The sequence below is a fragment of the Mustela nigripes genome, chromosome 2, assembly GCF_022355385.1.
Source record: "Mustela nigripes isolate SB6536 chromosome 2, MUSNIG.SB6536, whole genome shotgun sequence".
Classification (NCBI taxonomy): Eukaryota; Metazoa; Chordata; class Mammalia; order Carnivora; family Mustelidae; genus Mustela; species Mustela nigripes.
The window spans coordinates 209,102,318-209,122,380 of NC_081558.1; the positions used below are offsets into that span (position 1 = coordinate 209,102,318).

General features: G+C 48.4%; 1 protein-coding gene across 1 annotated transcript in view; it reads right to left on the bottom strand.

Moving 5' to 3' along the window:
• RCAN1 (regulator of calcineurin 1) overlaps window positions 1-19,845 on the bottom strand; it is a 94,606-nt gene extending 74,761 nt beyond the window's left edge. The window contains exon 1 of the mRNA XM_059392303.1: window positions 19,445-19,845. Coding sequence (XP_059248286.1) covers window positions 19,445-19,687 — 243 coding nt within the window. The 5' untranslated portion in view covers window positions 19,688-19,845. The remainder of the gene's footprint in view (window positions 1-19,444) is intronic.
• Window positions 19,846-20,063: the final 218 nt, after the last annotated feature.

Here is a 20,063-nt window from a genome sequence, read left to right on the forward strand (position 1 = left end):
GAGCAAGTGGGAGGAGGGGCAGAGGGAGAAAAATCTCAAGCAGACTCCCTGCTGAGCACAGAGCCCCACATGGGGCTCCATCCCATACCCCTGAGATCATGACCTGAGCTGAAATCAAGAGTCAGACATTTAACTGACTGAGCCACCCTGGCGCCCCGGCTGTCCTTTCTTTGTACTCTTCTTCAGCTCTCCAGCTCACCAGACAGGCGTTCCCTTCAGGTCTAGATTAGTCATGGGGGAAGGAGCAACGCTGCCGTCTTGCTGGAGGAGCGGATGTCCACCATCTTGTAGGAAAAAGACTAGAAAATGCATTTGGACCCAAAGGGCACAGTACTGGCACTTCCCGAGGAGGCTGGAACAGAGTGCCCAGCCCTACCTGCAGAGGCCACGGGACAGGCCCCGGATGGTCAGGGGACAGGCTCCAGGCCAGCTGCATGCCCCGTTCCCCTGGAGGAGCAGAGCAAGGAAGCTCAGCTGAAACTCACCAACAGCACAGGCCCCAAGGTCAACCCACCAGGGGACAACATCAGGGGTGCCAAGGTATATTTACTGACTGCTTGTTGGTCTGCATACCTAGACATGGTTGTTCCTTCAAGGAGGGAAACAGGAAGTGAGGAGCAAGGGGGAGGGTCAGGGATTGTGGGACAAGCTCGAGAACAAGGAGCTGGGCATCTCACTGAAGGTTAGTCGTGAACTTGCGTGTGATTTAGGGCCAATCTCAACCTCTCCAAGCACACTGAGGGCCCACTCGGTAGTTTCTAGAGTTCTAGAGTATCTTGCATGATATGAAGGCAGAACGATGCTGCCTGATTCTGTGGCCATTAGCCACGTGTAGCTTTTTCAATTAAAGTGACTCCAACTTAAAATAAGAAATCCCCTTCCTCGGTAGCGCCAGCCACATTGTAAGCACTCCGTAACATGTGACCATTTACGGTAAATAAAGTGAAAACAAATGAAACGTTCAGTCCTTGGTCATCTCCACCACATTTCAAATGCTCAGTGGTGGCCGTACTGAGCCACACAGATTAAAGAACCTTCCCATCAATGCCAAGTTCCCTTGGGCAGGGTCAAGACTGGGCGGAAACATACGGTTCAGAGACCATCCTTCAGGTCACTTCTTGAAAAGGAGAACTGAGTGAGAGGTTAGAATTTACTTCAACAAGAGCGCTGGGTGTGTTTTCTGTGTGCAACCAGGTCTAGAACAGGAAGGTATTTGTTAAAGATACGTGCAGGTAAGTTAAAATACCATACCGCCACACCAAGGTAAAAATGGTAAAAAATGGTAAAAAAAAAAAAAAAGAGTATGTTCCCCTTAGAAGTTGGATACAAGATAAGGATGCCATCTGGCACCATATAATTTCTGTTCAAGCACCATGTGGGTAAGGGAATAAAACACAAGTGTTGTAGAAAAGACAGCAAACCATCACTATTTACAGATGAGATGATTTTATACCTGGAAAATGCAAAAGAACCAATTGAACCCCTCTTAGAAACTGTAAGAAGCTTTAGCACGGTGGGTGGTTGCAAAGTTAACACATAGAAACAAGAATTTTCTTTATATGAAAGTGAAAGTCAGTATAATAGGAAAAGTGAGCTCATATCTTAACGCATTTCTTAAGTTGACATAAAAAATATGTATACCCAAGAATCTAAAACATGAATACAAAGCAGAAATGATAGGATCTATATGAAGACAGTGGTATATACTGGTGGCATAAAGATGGCCCAAATAAGTAGAACATTATCAAAACATAATATTCAAAAATGCCAATATTCCCTAAGTAACTATAAACCCAAAGCAATCCCACAAAACACCAACAGGTTTGGTTGATGCATTTCTTAGGTTGTTATTTGCAAGGGATAGAGACGGTTTAAATGTGACAGAGTGAGTGCTTCTAAAGGTTACGGAGAAGAATAAGCAAATGAAATTGGCCAGGAAAATAAATACTGAAAAGAAGAATGGAGGGGAATATACGCGTGGACGGTTAAATAAGGTTACCACGTAAGGCCACAGTCAGTACAGTAGCACAAAACTGGTTTCGAAATGGACAAAAAGATCCAGAGCAGAGCCCTGAATCCAGTATATTTGGCCACCTGAGTGTATTTCGAATCTGTAGGATTTGGAACTCAGAGGTAACATGCAAAAAATAAAACCAGAAACCTACCTTACTCCTTATACCAAATTTACCCAATGAATTAAAGGCAAACATCAAAAATAAGACATAAAAGTCCTAGAAGAAATAAAAAACATTCTATACATCTATACATCTTGGTTAAGGAAAGGACTCTATAGACATGAGACAAACCCAGAAGACCAAAAGGCATAATTTTACATCTTTACTGCAAATAAAAAGAGTAAAAATTCCTATGGGATAAAACCACATAAAGTCAAATGGCAAACTGGGAGAATATACATAATAAAATACCAATTCCTTTAATTCACAAAAAATTCTTAGATTCCTCAGTCCAGAAATGTACCAGAAAAGGAGCAAGAGATATAAACCATCAATTTACAGGAACAACAACCACAAAACAAAAAACAAACAAACAAAAAATCAACAAATGATCAATAACCATAAAAGATGGTTGGCCTTGTTCCAAATCAAGGAAAAACAAATTCAAACAAAGAGGTACTATTTTTTGTCTCTGAATGATCTTGGCAATGATCCAAAAGGATTTGTAATGCCCTTTGTTGGTGAGAATGTGGGGAAAGAGGAAGTTTTATGCAGGGGGTAATATATATTTGTATAAACATTTTGGAGAGCAAATTGGCAGTATCTCTCAATATGTACACTCAGTATTCCATCTAATTCAGAAATCCTACTTCTAGAAATGTAACTCCCGTACGTGTGTACAGAAGTCAACAAAGATATATGTATAAGGAGCTGCTGGCAATAATGTTTATAATGGTGAAAAAAAACCTAGAAAACAACCTAAATGTCTATTAGAAGAAATTGCCGGTTAAATATTACATTTTTATAATGAAATTCCGTGTAGTCATCAAAAGGAATGCACAGAGTTATTGGAAAGATATCCAAAATATTTTAAAGGGATAAGTGGCTAAAGAGTGTGTATGGTATTATACTACAGAAATATATATGTATGGCAGATATTTAGTTGCATTTATCTCTTTATATATACCACATACATGTTTATCACATGCATAGAACATGCATGAAACAGTACACATAAAACTCAGAGAGGCTATTTCTAAGAAACAGGTTGAGAGAATAGGATGGGGAATTTTTAGGAAACATTTTTATTCATTTTTACAATGAAATGTTACATTTATTTATTCTAAAAGATTTTATTTATTTATGAGAGAGAGAGAGAGAAAGCATGAGCTGGGGGAGAGGCGGAGGGAGGGGGAGAAGCAGACTCCCTGCTGAGCAGGGAGCCGGACACCAGCTTGATTCTAGGACCCTGAGATCATGACTGAGCCGAAGGCAGACGCCCAACTGACTGAGCCACCCAGGCGTCTCCCAAATATTACTTTTAGAATGAATTACTCTTCAAAGCAAACAGCAATCTAGATAAATGTAATAACCCATGGTTGGCACTCGGCAAATGTACTTATTATGAGTTGTGCTCTTCAGAAAGTTCTCCTTAATGCCATTAAATACCGTTCCACCAGCACACTGTGGACCTAACACAATGGTATGTAAACTCTTTGCTAAAGCCAGCTTATAATAGCTGTGCTCTCTGGCTAGAAGGATAAGGGGTGAGTTATCCTAGACCAGAGAACTGGCTCTAAGAAGAATAAGCCCAGATCCCACAGTGCTAAAGCCCAACCCTGGGTCCCCACTGGTGCCGCCCTATGATGTAATCATCTGGAATTACTAGAACTGGGGGCAGACCGGTGGGTGACATGCTGCTGTGGGGATAACGATCAAGTTTTTAAAGACTGGTTCATTTAATTAAAAGCACAGCAGGTCACTGAGTACTAAGCAGACAGCATGCATTTCATCGCAGAAGGTCATCTTTCCTGGCACGATCTAATGGAAACCAGGGCAGCCTTCAGAGATAAGATCACAAGCTGATTTTGCCTTCTTAGGGACAAGATTTGGCAAGGAATGAGCAGACACCTTCTATCCAGGGTGCTAGAGGCTGGCTGGTGCCGTAAATGGACACCTAGCAGATGACAAGGAATTTCTGAAAAGATGTTTGTGTGTCTCCTCAAAGGCATTCTAGGAGCAATGAAAGAGAATGCACAGAGGGAAGGAGAAGAGGGGAAGAAGGAAGAAGAGATTGAGGGCAAGAGAGAGGTAAAGCCCCCCAGCAAACACGCTGTTTATTTTTCAATCACAGATTTTTTTTTTAAATTGTGCCAGGAAGGCTAACATTTCTTATCATTAGCACTAATAATTTTATGCTTTAGAGTTAATGGTTTTTACATCCATTGTCTTATTTGCGATTTATCTTTACCAAGTGTTTATAGTTTCTTAGGTTTGTTTTCAGCTTTGTAGCAGAGCTCATTTCCTGTGAAAACATGCTTTATCTCAGCATTTAAAAGTGATGACAAGCCATTTTAGTATTCTGGTATGACACATCTTGCTACGTTTAGCCACACCTCAGTCTGTTAATTTCATACATGTGCTCACATGTGTGGGAAACTCCTGGGAAAATAAGGCTTAATATTTAATGGACTTAAAAGAGCAATACTTTCATTTGTATGTGTTTTACTTCCACTGCTGCACTTAGTATTTATCAAGTGTCCGCTATGTGACAGGCACTGTCATAGGCACAGGGTAAATAGCAGTGAGCAACAGACACTTTAATATTTGCATTTTAATAATTTTAATGAGATTGCTAATAAGTATCAAACACTTATTGGAGCCTGGCATTATTGTTAGCGATTTATTTTGTGGAAATTAATAAAGGAAAGCCTCACTAAGATGGGAAGCCAAAAGTAGGGGGAGCTAACACCCTACCTCTTGTCAATTGCAGGGAGAGGTACCAGGATACTAATTTATCACCCCACAGGAGGAAGAAGGGTTTTCTCCTCTCCCAGCAACAGCTCAGCCAATGAGAGATGGTCACAGCCTAGCCAATGAGAAGCCACTACACTTGAACTCCCAGCTCAAGCAATGGAGTTTTTTTGTTTACACAACCCTCTCAACTCCCCCTTTCTTCTATAAAAGAGCATTCCTCTGCTTTATTCACCAGACTTGCCTGTAGTTTTGGCATCCCTTGCTTATCTGGGATTGCAATTCTGTTATTTCTGTATAAACCCATTTTTGCCTCTGCCTTTGGCTCGGGTCATGATCCCAGGGTCCTGGGATCCAACCCCACACCCCACATCGGGCTCTCTGCTCCACGGGGAGCCTGCTTCCTCCTCTCTCTCTCTGCCTGCCGCTCTGCCTACTTGTGGTCTCTGTCAAATAAACAAATGAAATCTTTAAAAAAAAAAAAGAAAAGAAAAAGGAAATGACCAAGGCAGACAATTTTTATGCTTTTTAGACAAAGAGACAATAAATCCATAAGGAAATGACAGGACAAAGAAGACTTAACTTTGGGGGCTTCAATTAGTAAGGAATTCTAATCGGAATTTGGGCTGGGGCAGTAAGCGAGTAAAAAGTAACAAGGTTATTTATATAGCTCTCCTGGGCCTGAATTTATTTCTGGTGATAAGGCTGTCTCTTCACCTCCTTGTACAGGGAGGTACCTTCCGCAGGGACGCTTATTTCCTGCTCTCAGGGGGACAGAGGAGGGTAGGAATGTCCTTCCTGCACAGGCTGGCTTTTATGTAACTTCTATTTAAAATAACCAGCATGACAAAGTGGCACATTTTGGGGCGGCCTGCCCTTATCCCCTATGTTTACAACCCTATGAGGCGGGTACTTTGATTACCAGTTTAAAAACAGACACCAAAGCACAGAAAACTACTCGCCCAAGGTCACACAGTGATTGCCGAGAGAGCTGGGCTGTGAATTCTGGCTGACGTGGTTTTGGGGACTCGCCCTCCTCACTTCAATGTCATAATACCTTTTACCATGCACGGGGCCAAAGCAAGGGCGGTATCTGTCCATAGAAGAGGGCAGGCACTTAGGGGGAGGACAGGCACATTCCCACTCTCAGCCGAGCCATAGAAGTAAGATGAATGATAAGCAGCAGAGGAACCCGCCCATAGGTGATTCAGCCAAGAGGCCCCTCAGGCTATCCGGGGGAGAAGGGGAAGGAGGAAAAGGAAATAAATGAAAAGGAAGTAAGTGAACAAACAAAAATTAAATGGCAACCCAATATACAACATCATCTAATGATGCATTCACTGCTGTTAAAACGGGGTCCTTGATAAAGACCACACACATATTTCGAGTCTCTCCTGCCATCAGATGCTATCCCAGATACCGCCATGCTGTGTTTGAGCCTCAATAGCATCCGGGAAAGTGAACGCACCACCTTGTCCCCCTTACAACAGATTGAGGAGGAAACCCAGAATCTCTGCCATGGCGGGGGGAGGGGTGGCGGGGGGAGGTGGGGGGATGGGGAAGCAGGGGTTGGGGGGAGCAGTGGTACAGCTTCATTCCAGGCTGTTCACGCAGCACAGAATGTTCCATTCTGCCCCCTGTGCAACAGCCCTCTCTGGTGGGCAAGGGCAGGGAGTCGTCCCCCAGCAGACAGGCTCCCCACCTGCCACCCCCCCCCCCACCTCGCTCACGCCCCAGTCTAGGGCCACTCGCCATGCTAAGGACTAGGTCACTTTTCCCAGCTTGCTCTACAGAACTGGCGTATTCAAAATGGGGAGGTTCCGAGGTATCCTGTTGATTAACGGTATTTCCCAATATACATCAAGAATAAATATTTGACAAAACAGAGCAAATCAGGGTGCAAGTGTTGGGTCTGCAAATTTATTGACCACTTCAAAGAAATACACAGATGCAGAATCGACTTGAAAAATGAAAACGTTCCGGAAATATTCTGTTGGGATGAATAGGCAGATGAGCCGGAAGGCTACACCTTAGATTTCGCTCTGCTAGACAGAAAGATGCAGATACACCCTGACCCTGATGCTGTTGTCAGACACCCACAAGGGGCTTCCGGGCCGTTCATCGACTGTAGGTAACCAAGCAGACTTTTCTCATGGGTGGTCTGTCTTTACGGGTCGCAAAAGGGTCTATATATTGCTGACCCAGAACTGAGGTGGTCTCTACCACCGTCCAAGATCTGCAGCTTAGGGCACAAGCTTGTGGGTACAGCCAAGACCCACCTGAGTTCCCAAGAATCCCCACTCCAGCGCAGAACACTGTCACCACATGGCCTGAGTAGTAGATAATTCTGGAATCATTCTAGGACAGGGTCTCCCATGTGACACTTCCCACCATGCAGTTATGGGGACCTAACTGCTTTACCTATTACAAGTAGTCTATGTAGGGGCACCTGGGTGGCTCAGTCAGTTAAGTGTCTGACTCTTGATTTTGGCTCTGGTCATGATCTCAGGGTCCTTAGATCAAGCCCTGCTTTGGGCTTAGCACTATGGTTGGAGCCTGCTTAAGAGTCTCTCTCTCTTAATAAATAAATAAATAAATAAATAAATAGTCTATGTAGTAACCAGCTCAGGAAACCCCCATTATCTCTGAAATAGTGTTTGTTTCATCTGAGTGAGTTCCTTTTGTATTTCTTTATGCCAGCAATTTGAGTCATAGTTCCAATAAATTGCAAATCAGAGCATGGGGCAGAGGAAGTCACAGACTGGGACCAGGCGTGGTTGGAGCGGGAAGACCATTGCTGCGGGTGAACCCATCCCTGTGTGTTTCCTGTTCTGAAGGTGGTGGTGTCGCCCCCAGCAAGGCAGGGGCTCCTCAGGTCGTTCTCCCACAACCTCCGTCTTCTATGGGAGACAGAGGTGTATTTCCACCTGAAAGTTTCGACTACGAACTTATCTTTAAATAGTTTTTTTGGCAGCACAGGCGTTGACTTCTTCCTGCTGAAAATGCACTTTCTGTGCCTGAATTAAAGCCCAAGTCAACAGGCTCCACCACAGAACGTGCGCGAGGTTACTGCCCCCTGGTGGCCAGCTGGTATTTTGAACAGCGTGGGATCAGCGCTGGAGCAAAGCTCTCTCTGCCTCTCTGTGTCATAGCCCCCTATTGGTGACACTGGGACAGTTTTGCCTGTCCTGGCTGACTTGACTCTCGCTGTCCTCCTCATTATTTGCAGGCTCTGGGTTCTTCTAGGAGGGGTGGGGAGGATATTATTTTGCAGACAATTAGATGAGCAGTATAAAAAACCAGCGGGCAGGGGGTAGGGAGACCTAGCATAAGCCGATATCCAGAGAGCACCCCTGAGACGCATCATCCCCTCTCTGAGCCTTGATTCCTCCTTGGAGAAATGCAAGGTGTGTGCCTCAGGGCCCTTCGTGCCCTGGTTCTGTGCCCACAGTCAGATGCCCCGTTGCCATGGGGACATATGCCATGGGGACATAAAATAAGCACATATGGCATTTCTCTTAGAAGGCTGTAAGAAGGATTAAATGAGGGTAAAATAAAATATTTGGCACAAGTGGTACTAAATAAATAGGGGGATCATCATTAATTGTATGAATTACTGATTATATAATTTATCATCTAAACTTCAGGGTCACAGGGGGTATTACTATAACTTTCCCAGGATGACAGGCATAAATCAGACATGCAAATGGGACATACTGTCGCCTTATCAATAAGTAACAGCCATTAGGGGATTTGGAAAAGCCCCCAGTAAATAAGAGACTTTTTAAGAAACATTTCATAGGAGTGTGCTGGCCTTGGGAGGCTCTCTTTGGCAAACTCTCGAATACTCACGGGACAGAATCGAGGTTGTAGTCAGTGAAACGCTCTCTGACACAGGTTTCTTTCCAGATCAGCTCTACAGAAATTTCCAGAAATTACACATGTGCCTCCTCTCCAGCTCCAAACTAGCAGATAGGCCTCCCACTGACCGGTACAGGACAGGAGGCAGGAGTACGGGTGTGAAGGAACCAGAATGTCACCCCAAAATACCCCTCTTTGACATAAAAGTTATTTTGAGCTGAAGGCAATTTAAAGCACAAGGCAGAGAAAACTATCTTCTTCCCCTTTTTCTGCCTAAAGGCAGGAAATAAATTCTCCTTTTACTGCAGAGGACTCCCAACTCCTCTCAGCCTACAGAAGGCACCAGAGGAATCTGCAAACAATCTTACTCCATTAGCTTCCTCCCACATATTTACCTTCCTGCACTTGGAAGCCCGAGACGGCTTTTCTCTGCCCTGTCCTTCCTCTACAAACGTGCTGTTCTTTGTTCAAGAGGATTTATAATCTCGCTGATTATTGAGACCGAACCTCGGACTCGCTGAGGTTCCTCCCTTGTGATGTGCACCGTGCACTTTAATAGCTGTCTGTTTTTCTCGTGTTAATCTTTTTGTTAGCCACAGCTGAAAACCCAGGATGGGCAGAGGTCAAGTTCTGTCTGCCCTACAGGTGGAAGGCTGGAAAGTCGGTGGAACAGAACTGGATTCACGCTAGAGAAATTCTCTTCTGGAGCAACTTCCAACTCGGGAAAGTCTGATTTAACACGTGGGGGATGCCCGGGAGCAAGGGGCGAATGGACCATGTTCCCTGACGGAACAGTGCAGAGCCCTGTGGTTGGGAGAGCCCGTGATCCAACTCCACCTGCTCGCTTTGGAGACAAAGCAACGGAGATCTGGCTGAGTAACTGGCCCAAGGACCTGTGGTTTTCTCTGGATCTCCCAAGCTTCCTGGTTATATTTACCATAACAAACACAACTTAAAAATGCAATTTCGTGTCTTTGCCCCAGGAAGGGAGGGATGGTGTCACTCACCACGAGCCCCCTCGTGCTGACTTCACCATGACCATGGGGGAGGGGCAGCTGTCTTCCTTCTGCAACCCAGGAGGCTGGGGGTGCCAGGAAGGGTGTGACAGACTCACCCAGGGATCTCGTGATTGGTCCTACAACCAGCACAGCGTTCAGAAAAGGCACGCAGTAAATATTTGTTGAATGAATGAGTGGATGAATGAGTGGATGAATGAATGAATGAGTGCGTGAATGAACGGACGAATGAGTGAGTGAGTGAAGCGATGGAGTCCGGATTCCAGTCCAGGGCTAGCCGGCACCTGTGCCCCGGCCCTGCCTTCTGTCCGAGCCCCAGAATATGGCCAGGGCTGTCACCCAGGTACCGCCAGCACTCAGCTACATCCGCTAAGCATAAATAAATGGCTGCGAGAATAGAGCTGTAACTCATCTGGACCTCAGCTTCCTGTGGATAAAAATACTTTCTTCACAGAGCTGCCCTGGGGTTTCAGTAAGATGTGAAAGATATGAAAAATTCATGGGCATTACTGCACATGGCAAGACGATGACCGCGCAGGCTCCGGAACTGGTTAAAACGTGGTCTGAATCCCAGGACCGGCGCTTCCTGGCTCTGTGACCTGGGGCCGGCTCCTTTGCCTCTGCTGGCCTCCGTTTCCACATCTGTGGAATGGGGACCGTAAGAGTAGCTATTGCATAGAGTCCTCGTAAGAGGATGAAAAGAAAAAGATCCTTCACATTAATGACTGGGAACTACTTTATTGTCTTTAACATAAAGCAGAAACTTGAACAAGAAATATCAAGGGGGGGGGGGGGAAACAAGTTATGTTACACTGAGTGAAAAAAAAATCCAGACTCGGCACTCTGAATTAAGTTAACATTTTCATCTCTTAAATCGGAATTCAGGCCAACCTCAAATTCCTGTTCTGTGGCGTTGACCAGGCCCTCTCGTGGGAGTTTCATACCGCACCTGCTGAAATTAGTATCAAAAGGAAAAATACCGGCTCTTCCCAAAGTAAATGGATCTAATTTCCCAAGCTCTTCCTTCAGAAATGTAGTAGTTAACAGCTTTTTGTCCTTTAGAAACTTAATAACCCTATCTATCATTGAGGTAGGTAGTGGACATTTAGGACAGTTTTATGGTCTAAAACTGTGGGAGATAAAACTTCTCTAGGGTTTAGGCAAAAAAAAAACCAGATTCGAAAATAAGGTACCTTAATAAACATTTCTGTCAGCTGCCCCAGGAAGTCAAAAAAGTTTATAAAGAAAAAAATGGACTAATACATAGCTCCTGTGGCCAGCGGCCTGGGATGGCCCCGGGGACCACCTCCTGGGGTCCTGTTGTAATGTATGCCCCCCGTCCCGTGTGGTCAGCCTGGATGCCTCACTTTTCCTGAATGGAGCCCAAGGGGTTAGGATCTCCCTCTGAGATCCCGGTCCCAAAAGCATGTGCATCCCATGCCTCTCACACATCCTTCCTCACTTGTGTGGAGGGAAGCCAGCGACCAGGTCAAGAGTTGCCCTACAGAGAGTTCCCGGCAGCTGGGAAACCTCCAGCCAGTGGCCACCCCGCGGGGCAGGACCTCAGCCCCACAGCCCCGCAGAAATGCAGTCCTCCTGCCTCTCCCGCAACCCCGTGAGTGAGCCTGGAGGCACAGGCTCCTCCAGCCAGCCCTCGGATGGGGCTGCAGCCCATGCTTGACCGAGGAGGGCAGGAGAGAGGCGCTGGGCTCAGCCATCCCTGCATTCCTGATCCTCAGATGCTGGGGAGCATAGTGTTTCCCGCTTTCAACTACTAAGCTTTTCTTTTTTTTTTTCTTTTTTTTTTTTTTTTAAAGATTTTATTTATTTATTTGACAGAGAGAGATCACAAGCAGGCAGAGAGGCAGGCAGAGAGGAGGAAGCAGGCTCCCTGCTGAGCAGAGAGCCCGATGTGGGACTCGATCCCAGGACTCCGAGATCATGACCTGAGCCGAAAGCAGCGGCTTAACCCACTGAGCCACCCAGGCGCCCCATACTACTAAGCTTTTCTATCAACATGGATGGGACTGGAGGAGATGATGCTGAGTGAAATAAGTCAAAGAGAGAAAGTCAATGATCATATGGTTTCACTTACCTGTGGAACATAAGGAACAGCATGGAGGACATTAGGAGAAGGAAGGGAAAAATGAAGGGAGAGAAATCAGAGGGGGGGACGAACCAGGAGAGACTGTGGACTCCAGGAAACAAACTGGTGATTTCAGAGGGGAGGGGTTGGGGGGATGGGTGAGCCCTGAGGGTGGGTATGGTGGAGGGCACGGACTGCAGGAGCACTGGGCGTCATACACAAACAACGAACCACGAACACTACATCAGAAACTAATGCTGTACTGTATGGTGACTAACATAACACAGAAAATAATAAACTACTAACCTTTGAGTTAGTTTGGGGCTCAGCAGGGGATAACTAGTACACTAACGATGTCGTGCATTTACTCTGTCCTAGTCAGTGAGAAGCACTTGATGCGCATCGTAATATGTACGTGCTGTCACACCCCCACTTGACAGGCAGGGAAACTAAGGCACAGGGAACAAAAAACTTCCTCAGCCTCCCAGTGTAGACGTGTGTGGGACGGGGGTGCTGAAGATCCACACCTTAGCTGTTACACTTGGACGAGCCACGTGAGCCGACGAACCCCAATTAAATCTTCTGAGGTTAAAAATAAAACACTCAGTGCCAACCAAATCAAATACAGCAAAGGGCTTCTATACTGACTGACATCTACATGCGAAGCCAACCCTTTCCCAACATCAACCTCGGAGTCAAGGTAATTAATATTTTCCCAATGTTATGTCTTAAAAAAGCGTATCTGTTTCGCCCCACGAGGGTGCAAGAGCTATTTTTACTTCCTCTTGCGGAGGAATAGCCTGTCCAGGCTCAGAGCACACAACACCGTCATTCACTGTCCGCGTCCCCACATTTTTGAGTGGTGATTAGTATTTACGAAAGAAAAAAAAAATTCTCCCTCACCACTGAATTGTCTTTCCAAGGACTGGCAGAATCCCACAGCCCTTGACGTGGGTCCTGACAATGGTGCATAGACGTGCTCGCCCAGGGGTCTGTCTCTGCCACTGCCCCCCCCACCAGCACACACACTGCTGAGTGCCAGCGCCTGATACTTCCCAGGAGTCCTGCCGTCTCAAACCAGGGCCAACGGGCCCCCTCAAACGACACAAATGCGGGCCGTGGACTCGACCATCTGACTACACTTTTTAAAAGGGAAGCGTGGAAGATACAGCCTGAAATCTGAACCCAGGAGTCAGCGTCTCACAGCCTCTGCTCTCGCTGTCTGTTCTATCGCAAAGCAGATTTGTTTTTTGTTCCCTGATGTAATGTCTTGGGGCAATGACATTTGAAGCTACTGCTGCTGAGGAAAAACGCTGTGAGCGGTGCCTGGTGGTGCAGGATGGAGTTAAAAGGAAGCCACACGCTCGCTCGCGTGGGGGGTGACGGGGAGGGATCGAAGGAGCCTCAGGGATATAAAGACTCATTTGATTTATGTTAGAGTCAGAAATTCTAAAATTAGGGAAATTGTAGATAAATCGTCAAATAAACTTCGCACATATATAACACACAGGTGTTTTGTTTTTTGTTTTTTGAACATGCGACATTCTGGAAACTTCCAAATAAATTAAACCATCCCATATTGGTTTCTGGCCTCTCTACTCTTCAGGGGGCTTCAGGGGCAATTTTAGGCATAGTTTAAGTTGGAGAAAGCACATACCTAGGACGCGAGAGCGAATGGTGAAAAGGCCTGAAAGCGCCCGGATTTTATACCAATGTCGACCCCAATTGCTACCGATCTGCTGGAATGTCACGTTATCCAACCCGCGGCCACAGACTGACTTGGAACAGGAACAGGCAGAAACGCCGCCAAGTACCTACAGCCTTGTGAGACCCCACAGTGCATACCGGCCTTGCTCGCCTGGACCTGAAAAACATCTCATCATCAGTTACTACTGGATGATGTCTTGTCTACCAAGGCACAAGTCTGGAGGGGGCCCGTCCGGGACCTGCCATTTGGCTACATACAGACTGAGCACCTGCTGAAGAGGGTGGGGACGAAGGCCCCGGGAGGCAACCCCATGTTCAAGTCCACGCTCTTATCTCCTGTGTCGCCTCCCAGAGGCGCGGGCTCCAAGGCTGACAGCCAATCATCCAGCCTTCCAACTACAAGGTCAAACACCACTCAGAGGAGGGAGGCACCGGACCAGGAGCCTCATGCTATTTTAGACTCAAGGAAACCAAGACACAGATCTGGCTCAAAATGGAACCCAATGACCAATTATTCAATATTTTCCCGGCACAACAAGGGCTCTGGTCAGGTGAAAACCCCTCCCAGGTAGCACAAGGGTCCTCAACCTCGACTCTCAATTAGAGTCACCTCGGGGAGCTTTTCAGACAACTCTTTCCAGGCGGTTCCCAGCCCAAGACTGCAGTTGGTCAGGGTGGCCCGGGGTCGGGATGATTTTAAGTCTCCCATGGGACTCTCCCGGACAGCTAAGGTGCGACAGGGCTTGGGGTCTTCTCGGATACAACGAATTCAAAGCCGCTGCTCAAACTCCTTTTATGGCTCTCAGAATATTTCTGCTACTGAAAGAAAAGCATGTCTATGTCACAGGTCCGAAGTGGGCATTTGTCTTAAGGAAGGTGAGTTTATTCACTAGAGAAGAGTAAATGTTCTGATGATTCACATTTTCTGACTTAGCCTTCGGGCAAAGCTCCGTCAGCCAAATATGCATTCGTGTTTCCGACAACAAGAAAAGCAGCATTCAAAAAAAAAAAAAAAAGAAAAGAAAAGAAAAAGAAAAAAGAAAAAAGAAAAGCAGCATTCGCGTCTATTACCCTATGCAACCGTACTCGCTGTCTGCAAACTCACAGCATATTACGTGAGAACCAAGTGTCTGCTTAGCTTGATAAGGACTGAATAAGCATTCTTCTAGGGAACCAATGACCATGGCCAACAAGCCCAAGCACATGTGGTCACTGGTTCAAAGCCCTGTTTTGCTTTCTCAGAAAAAAAAAAAAAAAGTCTTGCAAAAAGAGAACAGTAATGGGATATGCTAGTTAATATTTGTACAGTTGAAAATAATCTTTTCTTTTTTTTTTTCAGAGAGGGAGAGAGGGGGTGGGAAGGGCAGAGGGAGAGGGAGAGAATATTTTTATTTATTTGACACAGAAAGAGAGAGAGAGAGATCACAAGGAGGCAGAGAGGCAGACAGAGAGAGGGAGAAGCAGGCTCCCTGCTGAGCAGAGAGCCCAATGTGGGGCTCGATCCCAGGACCCTGAGATCATGACCTGAGCTGAAGGCAGAGGCTTAACCCACTGAGCCACCCAGGCGCCCCAAGAGGGAAAGAATCTTAAGCAGGCTCCACGCCCAGCATGGAACATGACCCAGTACTCTGTCTCGGGACCCTGAGATCATGACCTGAGCCAAAATCAAGAGTCAGACACTTAACTGACTTAGCCACCCAGGTGCTTGAAAATAATCTTTTAAAAATATATATATTTTATTTATTTATTTGACAGAGAGAGATCACAAGTAGGCAGAGAGGCAGGCAGAGAGAGAGGGGGAGGCAGGCTCCCTGCTGAGCAGACAGCCTGATGCAGGGCTCGACCCCAGGACCCTGGGATCTCGACCTGAGCCAAAAGCAGATGCTTAACCCACTGAGCCACCCAGGCGCCCCTTGAAAATAATCTTTTGAAAACTTTTCATTCATTTATAATGATGTGAACTCTCTAGTAATATTGCTTGAAGCTGATGGTACAGTTTCAGGTGTTTTTTAGATAAGCATTTAATGAACACATTTATTATAAATTTTTTACAGCACTGACGATGACCAGGCTAACAACGACAAGCTTTACCTATCAGACCTAAGTGTTATGGTTAGAAAACGGCTTCTGACATAAATTCCCAAACGAATTGGTGGTTTAGATCAATTTCTATCAGGACTATGGTTAGAGAGTAAGAGGAGCACTGGGAAAGAAGTTGGCACAGTCTTTTTCCTTCATACCCTCTGCATGGTCTGGATGTCTGTGTTCCCCCCAAATTCACAGGTTGACATCCTAACCCCTGAAGGTAATGGTATGAGGGGGAAAGGCCTTTAGGGGGTCACGACGGGGGAGAGGCCCCCCAACCCCAGCTCCCCCATCCCTTCTACCCAAGCAGGACAGAGTGAGAGGTCCGCAGCCCAGGAGAGGACCATTGCTGACCACACCGGCTTCCAGAGCGGTGAGAAACGTGCGTCCCTTCCATATGCCCCCGCAGTCCGTGGTATGTGGTTCTAGCGGCCCTACCAGGCTAATGGGCACTCCTCCAGGTGACCCTCCGAGGGACTGGTTCAGGAGAGGGCATGGCCAGCCCCCCAGCACAGCGACCTCAGAGGAGGGGGACGCAGGGAGCCGTCTGCCCACTCGGGTAAGGCGACACTGACCAGAAGCAGAAGGATATGTTCATTTCAATATCCAAAGGAGGGATCGGGCCGCTTGAGGGAGAACGGCCTCGAAAGTAATAAGTAATCACCCCTAGAGGGGTGATTTTAGCTGCAGGAGACATTCTTTCTACTGGAAGGCTCACCATAAGCCTCCCCCCCCACCCCCACACAGTGATTTCTCCTCTCACTGTCCCTGGTGGCAGAGCTCTTTGCTTTCAGGGCCTGGGCCTCCTTCAGCCCAGTGAATGCTGTGTCTTCACCGATTATCGGACACCTTAGGGGGAGCTTAGGGATGTGCGAGCAACACTGCACAAAGCTCGCCTGCCCCCTCCCCACAAGCTCCAGACAATGCCCCCACCCAAATTCAAACACCTTCATAGCTCCCCTAGACAACAAAGGGCGAGAGCTAACAAAGGGGTCTCCTTGCTTCCTCTCTTGATCAGCCACCCTCCGTCCCCAAGAGACCTTCTCCACTCTGCTAGCTGTTAGAGTAACATCCCAATCCCTCTCAGGGCCACCAAGGCCCCCCATGGAACCATTCCCCAGCTGTGTCTAACCTCAGCCACCCCCCTACCATCTCTCACTCGGCCAAGAGGCGCCCTTCACACCCTCTGAATACAGTCAGTTCACCATCTCCCTAGAACTTCTGGCTTTGCTGTTCCCTTCTGCGCCCTCTGCCTGGATGGCGGCCACACAAATCCACGCAAGGAGCTTCTTTCTGCCAGCCAAGTGCAAGCTGTGCCTAGGGACCTTCCGGAGCCATTCACTCTAGAGCGGCCGCGTGCTGGCCCCTCTCTGCATGTCCTCTCTGCCTACACTGACCCTCCCCACACCCTTCTCTGGGCTCTGGAAGGCTGACCCCACCTATGGACTGCAACTACTTGGGCTCCTTGGCCTCCTGGCTGCCAGCTGGTTTCCACCAATGAGACCAGAAAGCCAGGGTGAGTGGGGTATTTCCGCCCTGCCACTCCCTGCTGTAGCATCCTGATCCCACATCCCTTCACTCCCGCAGCTCTGGCCGGGCCACCAGCTGCTCTCCTGGGTCTTGGACTTGGCAGTGTGGCCTCCTCCCGTCCATCCAACACCCGTCCCCACCCCAGCTGTCTCCCTTAGTCCTGCCCCAGTTCATCCCCAATTCGAACCACCACGGTGTCCCTGTTAGGACTGGTAGGACTCAGCCCCTGTCCTCTCCTTGGTCACTCTCTAGCATATTATCCTACATTACGTTCTCTACTGTACTGGTCTCCACTAATCCGAAATTACCTCGTTCACTTATTTTTCTCAGTTATCTGACCCGCCCCCACTTCAACCACTAGAACATAAGCAGGAAGTTCACCGTGTTCACCGCTCTTCCCCATGGGCCTAGACCAGTGCCTGGGACATAAGAAGCATTCAGTACACAGCAAAAGAATAAATAAAGGACTGAATGCTAAGCCCTCAGTCTCTGCTCAAACCACCACCTTGTCAGAAAGCTCTTCCCTGATCATCTGATGTAAAACAATCTCCCTCCCCTCCCAGACATCCGGTTCCTCCTCCCCCATCGCCTCCATCTTACTTTTTTCCTATAGCACAATGACCTCCTGACATGTTTAATACTCGTTGACAGTCTGCTGCCCCACAACAGAAAGGCCAGCCCCGGAGGCAGGGTCGCGATTCCATTCACTGCTGTCCCTCAGAGCCTAGAACAGTGCCTGGCCCAAGCAGAGTCTCAACCATTTCTTAAAATGAACAGTTAGCAAAGGGGACAAAATTTCATACAAAGCAATTTCAGGAATGTCCCCTGCACTTTCTGGAAAGACCATAAAACTAGGAATCGCTAGACACCCAAGTAAATAAGCACAACCTTACACGACCTGACCTGATCCATTAAAAAGACAGCCTCAGACCCCTAGGAAAGAGACTTGATATGCTGGCTAGACCTTGGCGTTGAGAAGAGAAAAGGTTTTAGAAAAAGATGAGCGAGACCTTGCATTTATGACAATTGTTGCTTTAGAAAGCATGCATGGAGCTCCCCTAAGCCCACAGCCGATGTAAATCCTTTCTGAAAGTGGATGGGCATAGAAATTACCAATAAATGGGACGCGAGCAGGCCATTCTCTGTTCCACAGTGGTGTTCCTCTTGGCAGCAGCCTTCAGCTACAAGTTCATTGCCAGTATAGGCAGACTCAGAGCCAAGCATGGAAAGCATCACTTTTTTTGACAGCTGCTCTCCTCATGAGGCATATCTCTCAAAGACAGGCTTTATTCTGCAATGCCTACGTTTTCCAAATTTTATTCTGCACACTAATTGCAGATTTGAAATAAATGCCTCCTCCCCGCCACCACCGTCGATTACTCATACCTGCCCCCTCAGCCTCCTAAGTTTCTAAATTGGATAGATTTAAAAATCAAAAAAACCAAAACCAAAACCAAAAACAAAAAACGAAAAACAAAAAACAAACAACCCAGCTCTGCACATACTGAGTGTCCTGACGGTGGCATGTTATCCATTCTGGGGCAAGATTCCTATTCTGAAGGCCTAGAGCATGGGTCCCTTCCCCCCACAACACCATTCGACCAAAACTGGCCAGCCACAGGATAATGAGCAACCGAAGATTCTCACCCAAACATTGGCTTTTCTTCCAATAGTGCAGATTGGGAATGCAGAGACGTTGTCCTATTTATGAACAGTGAATCACGTCGCCGCTCCACGTCTGTTTCCTGCTCCCTATGAATGAGGGGGAGCCCCTTCCCCAAAGGAATAAGTGCAGAGCGACGGTACTTGCCCCGGGGTGGCAGTGTGAGCTGCCGACCACTCCAGGTGCCAGTTCATCCCTGACTGTCCCTTACTTCATGTCCCCCACCCTACTATCCCCACCGAGTAGACACCCGGGGTCACGGGCGTCCCTAGGAGGCGGTGACCAGCCACGGTCTAAGGCGAGGCGCTGAGACCCTGCGCCCGGTGTGCGCGCGGCCCGGCAGGTGCTCGGGGACCCAGGACCCTCGGGGAGCGCGCCCCCGCCCCCGCCCGGCCAGGAGCGGACCGTGGCAGGGCGGCCGGGGGGGTCGCCTCTCGGCCCTGACAGCGGCCCGGGCTGGAGAGGCTGCCCCGAGCCGGCCGGGACCTGGGCGCCGCTACCCGCGCCTCCTCCTCCGGGCAACAAGTGTCTGCCCTCCCCCCGACGGCCCGCCCGGCCCGGCCCTCACCCGGCACAGGCCGTCCACGAACACGCGCGGGTCCAGGTGGCAGGCGATGGTGGCGCTGGGCAGGTCCTGCAGGTCCACCTCCTCCATCTCGCAGTCGATGAAGCTCCAGTCGCCGCCGCCCTCGTCGGCCTCGGCCTCCCCCGAGAACTGCGCGAAGGGCCGCAGCGTCACCCGCGGCTGAGCTCGCGATTCGGCCGCTTCGGCCGCCGCCCGGAGCCGGGGCCCGGCCACGGCGTCCTCCATCCCCGCGCCGGAGCCCGCGCGTCCCCGTGCGCCCCCGTCGGCTGAGCCGGGCTCGAGCGCGCGCTCTTCGCGCTCTCCCGCCCGCCGACTCCGCGGTTAAACCCCTCCGGCTGCCGTCACAGCCGGCGGCGGTCACCACGGCTCCCCCGGACGCGGCCTCCGCACGCCGGCCCCGCCCAGCCCCGGGGGTGGAGCTCTGGAAGACTTAGCGGCGGGCCCTTTAAGGCGGCCCCCGCTGGGCCATTGTATCCCGCCCTTCCAGGAGAGAAAGCCAATAAAAGAACGGAATTCGTCTCACGTGACTCTCATTCTGCCGCCCTCAGTTTGAAGCCCGAGGGTGGCCATGCTGGTTAGGGGCAAAGGTCCCTTCAGCAAG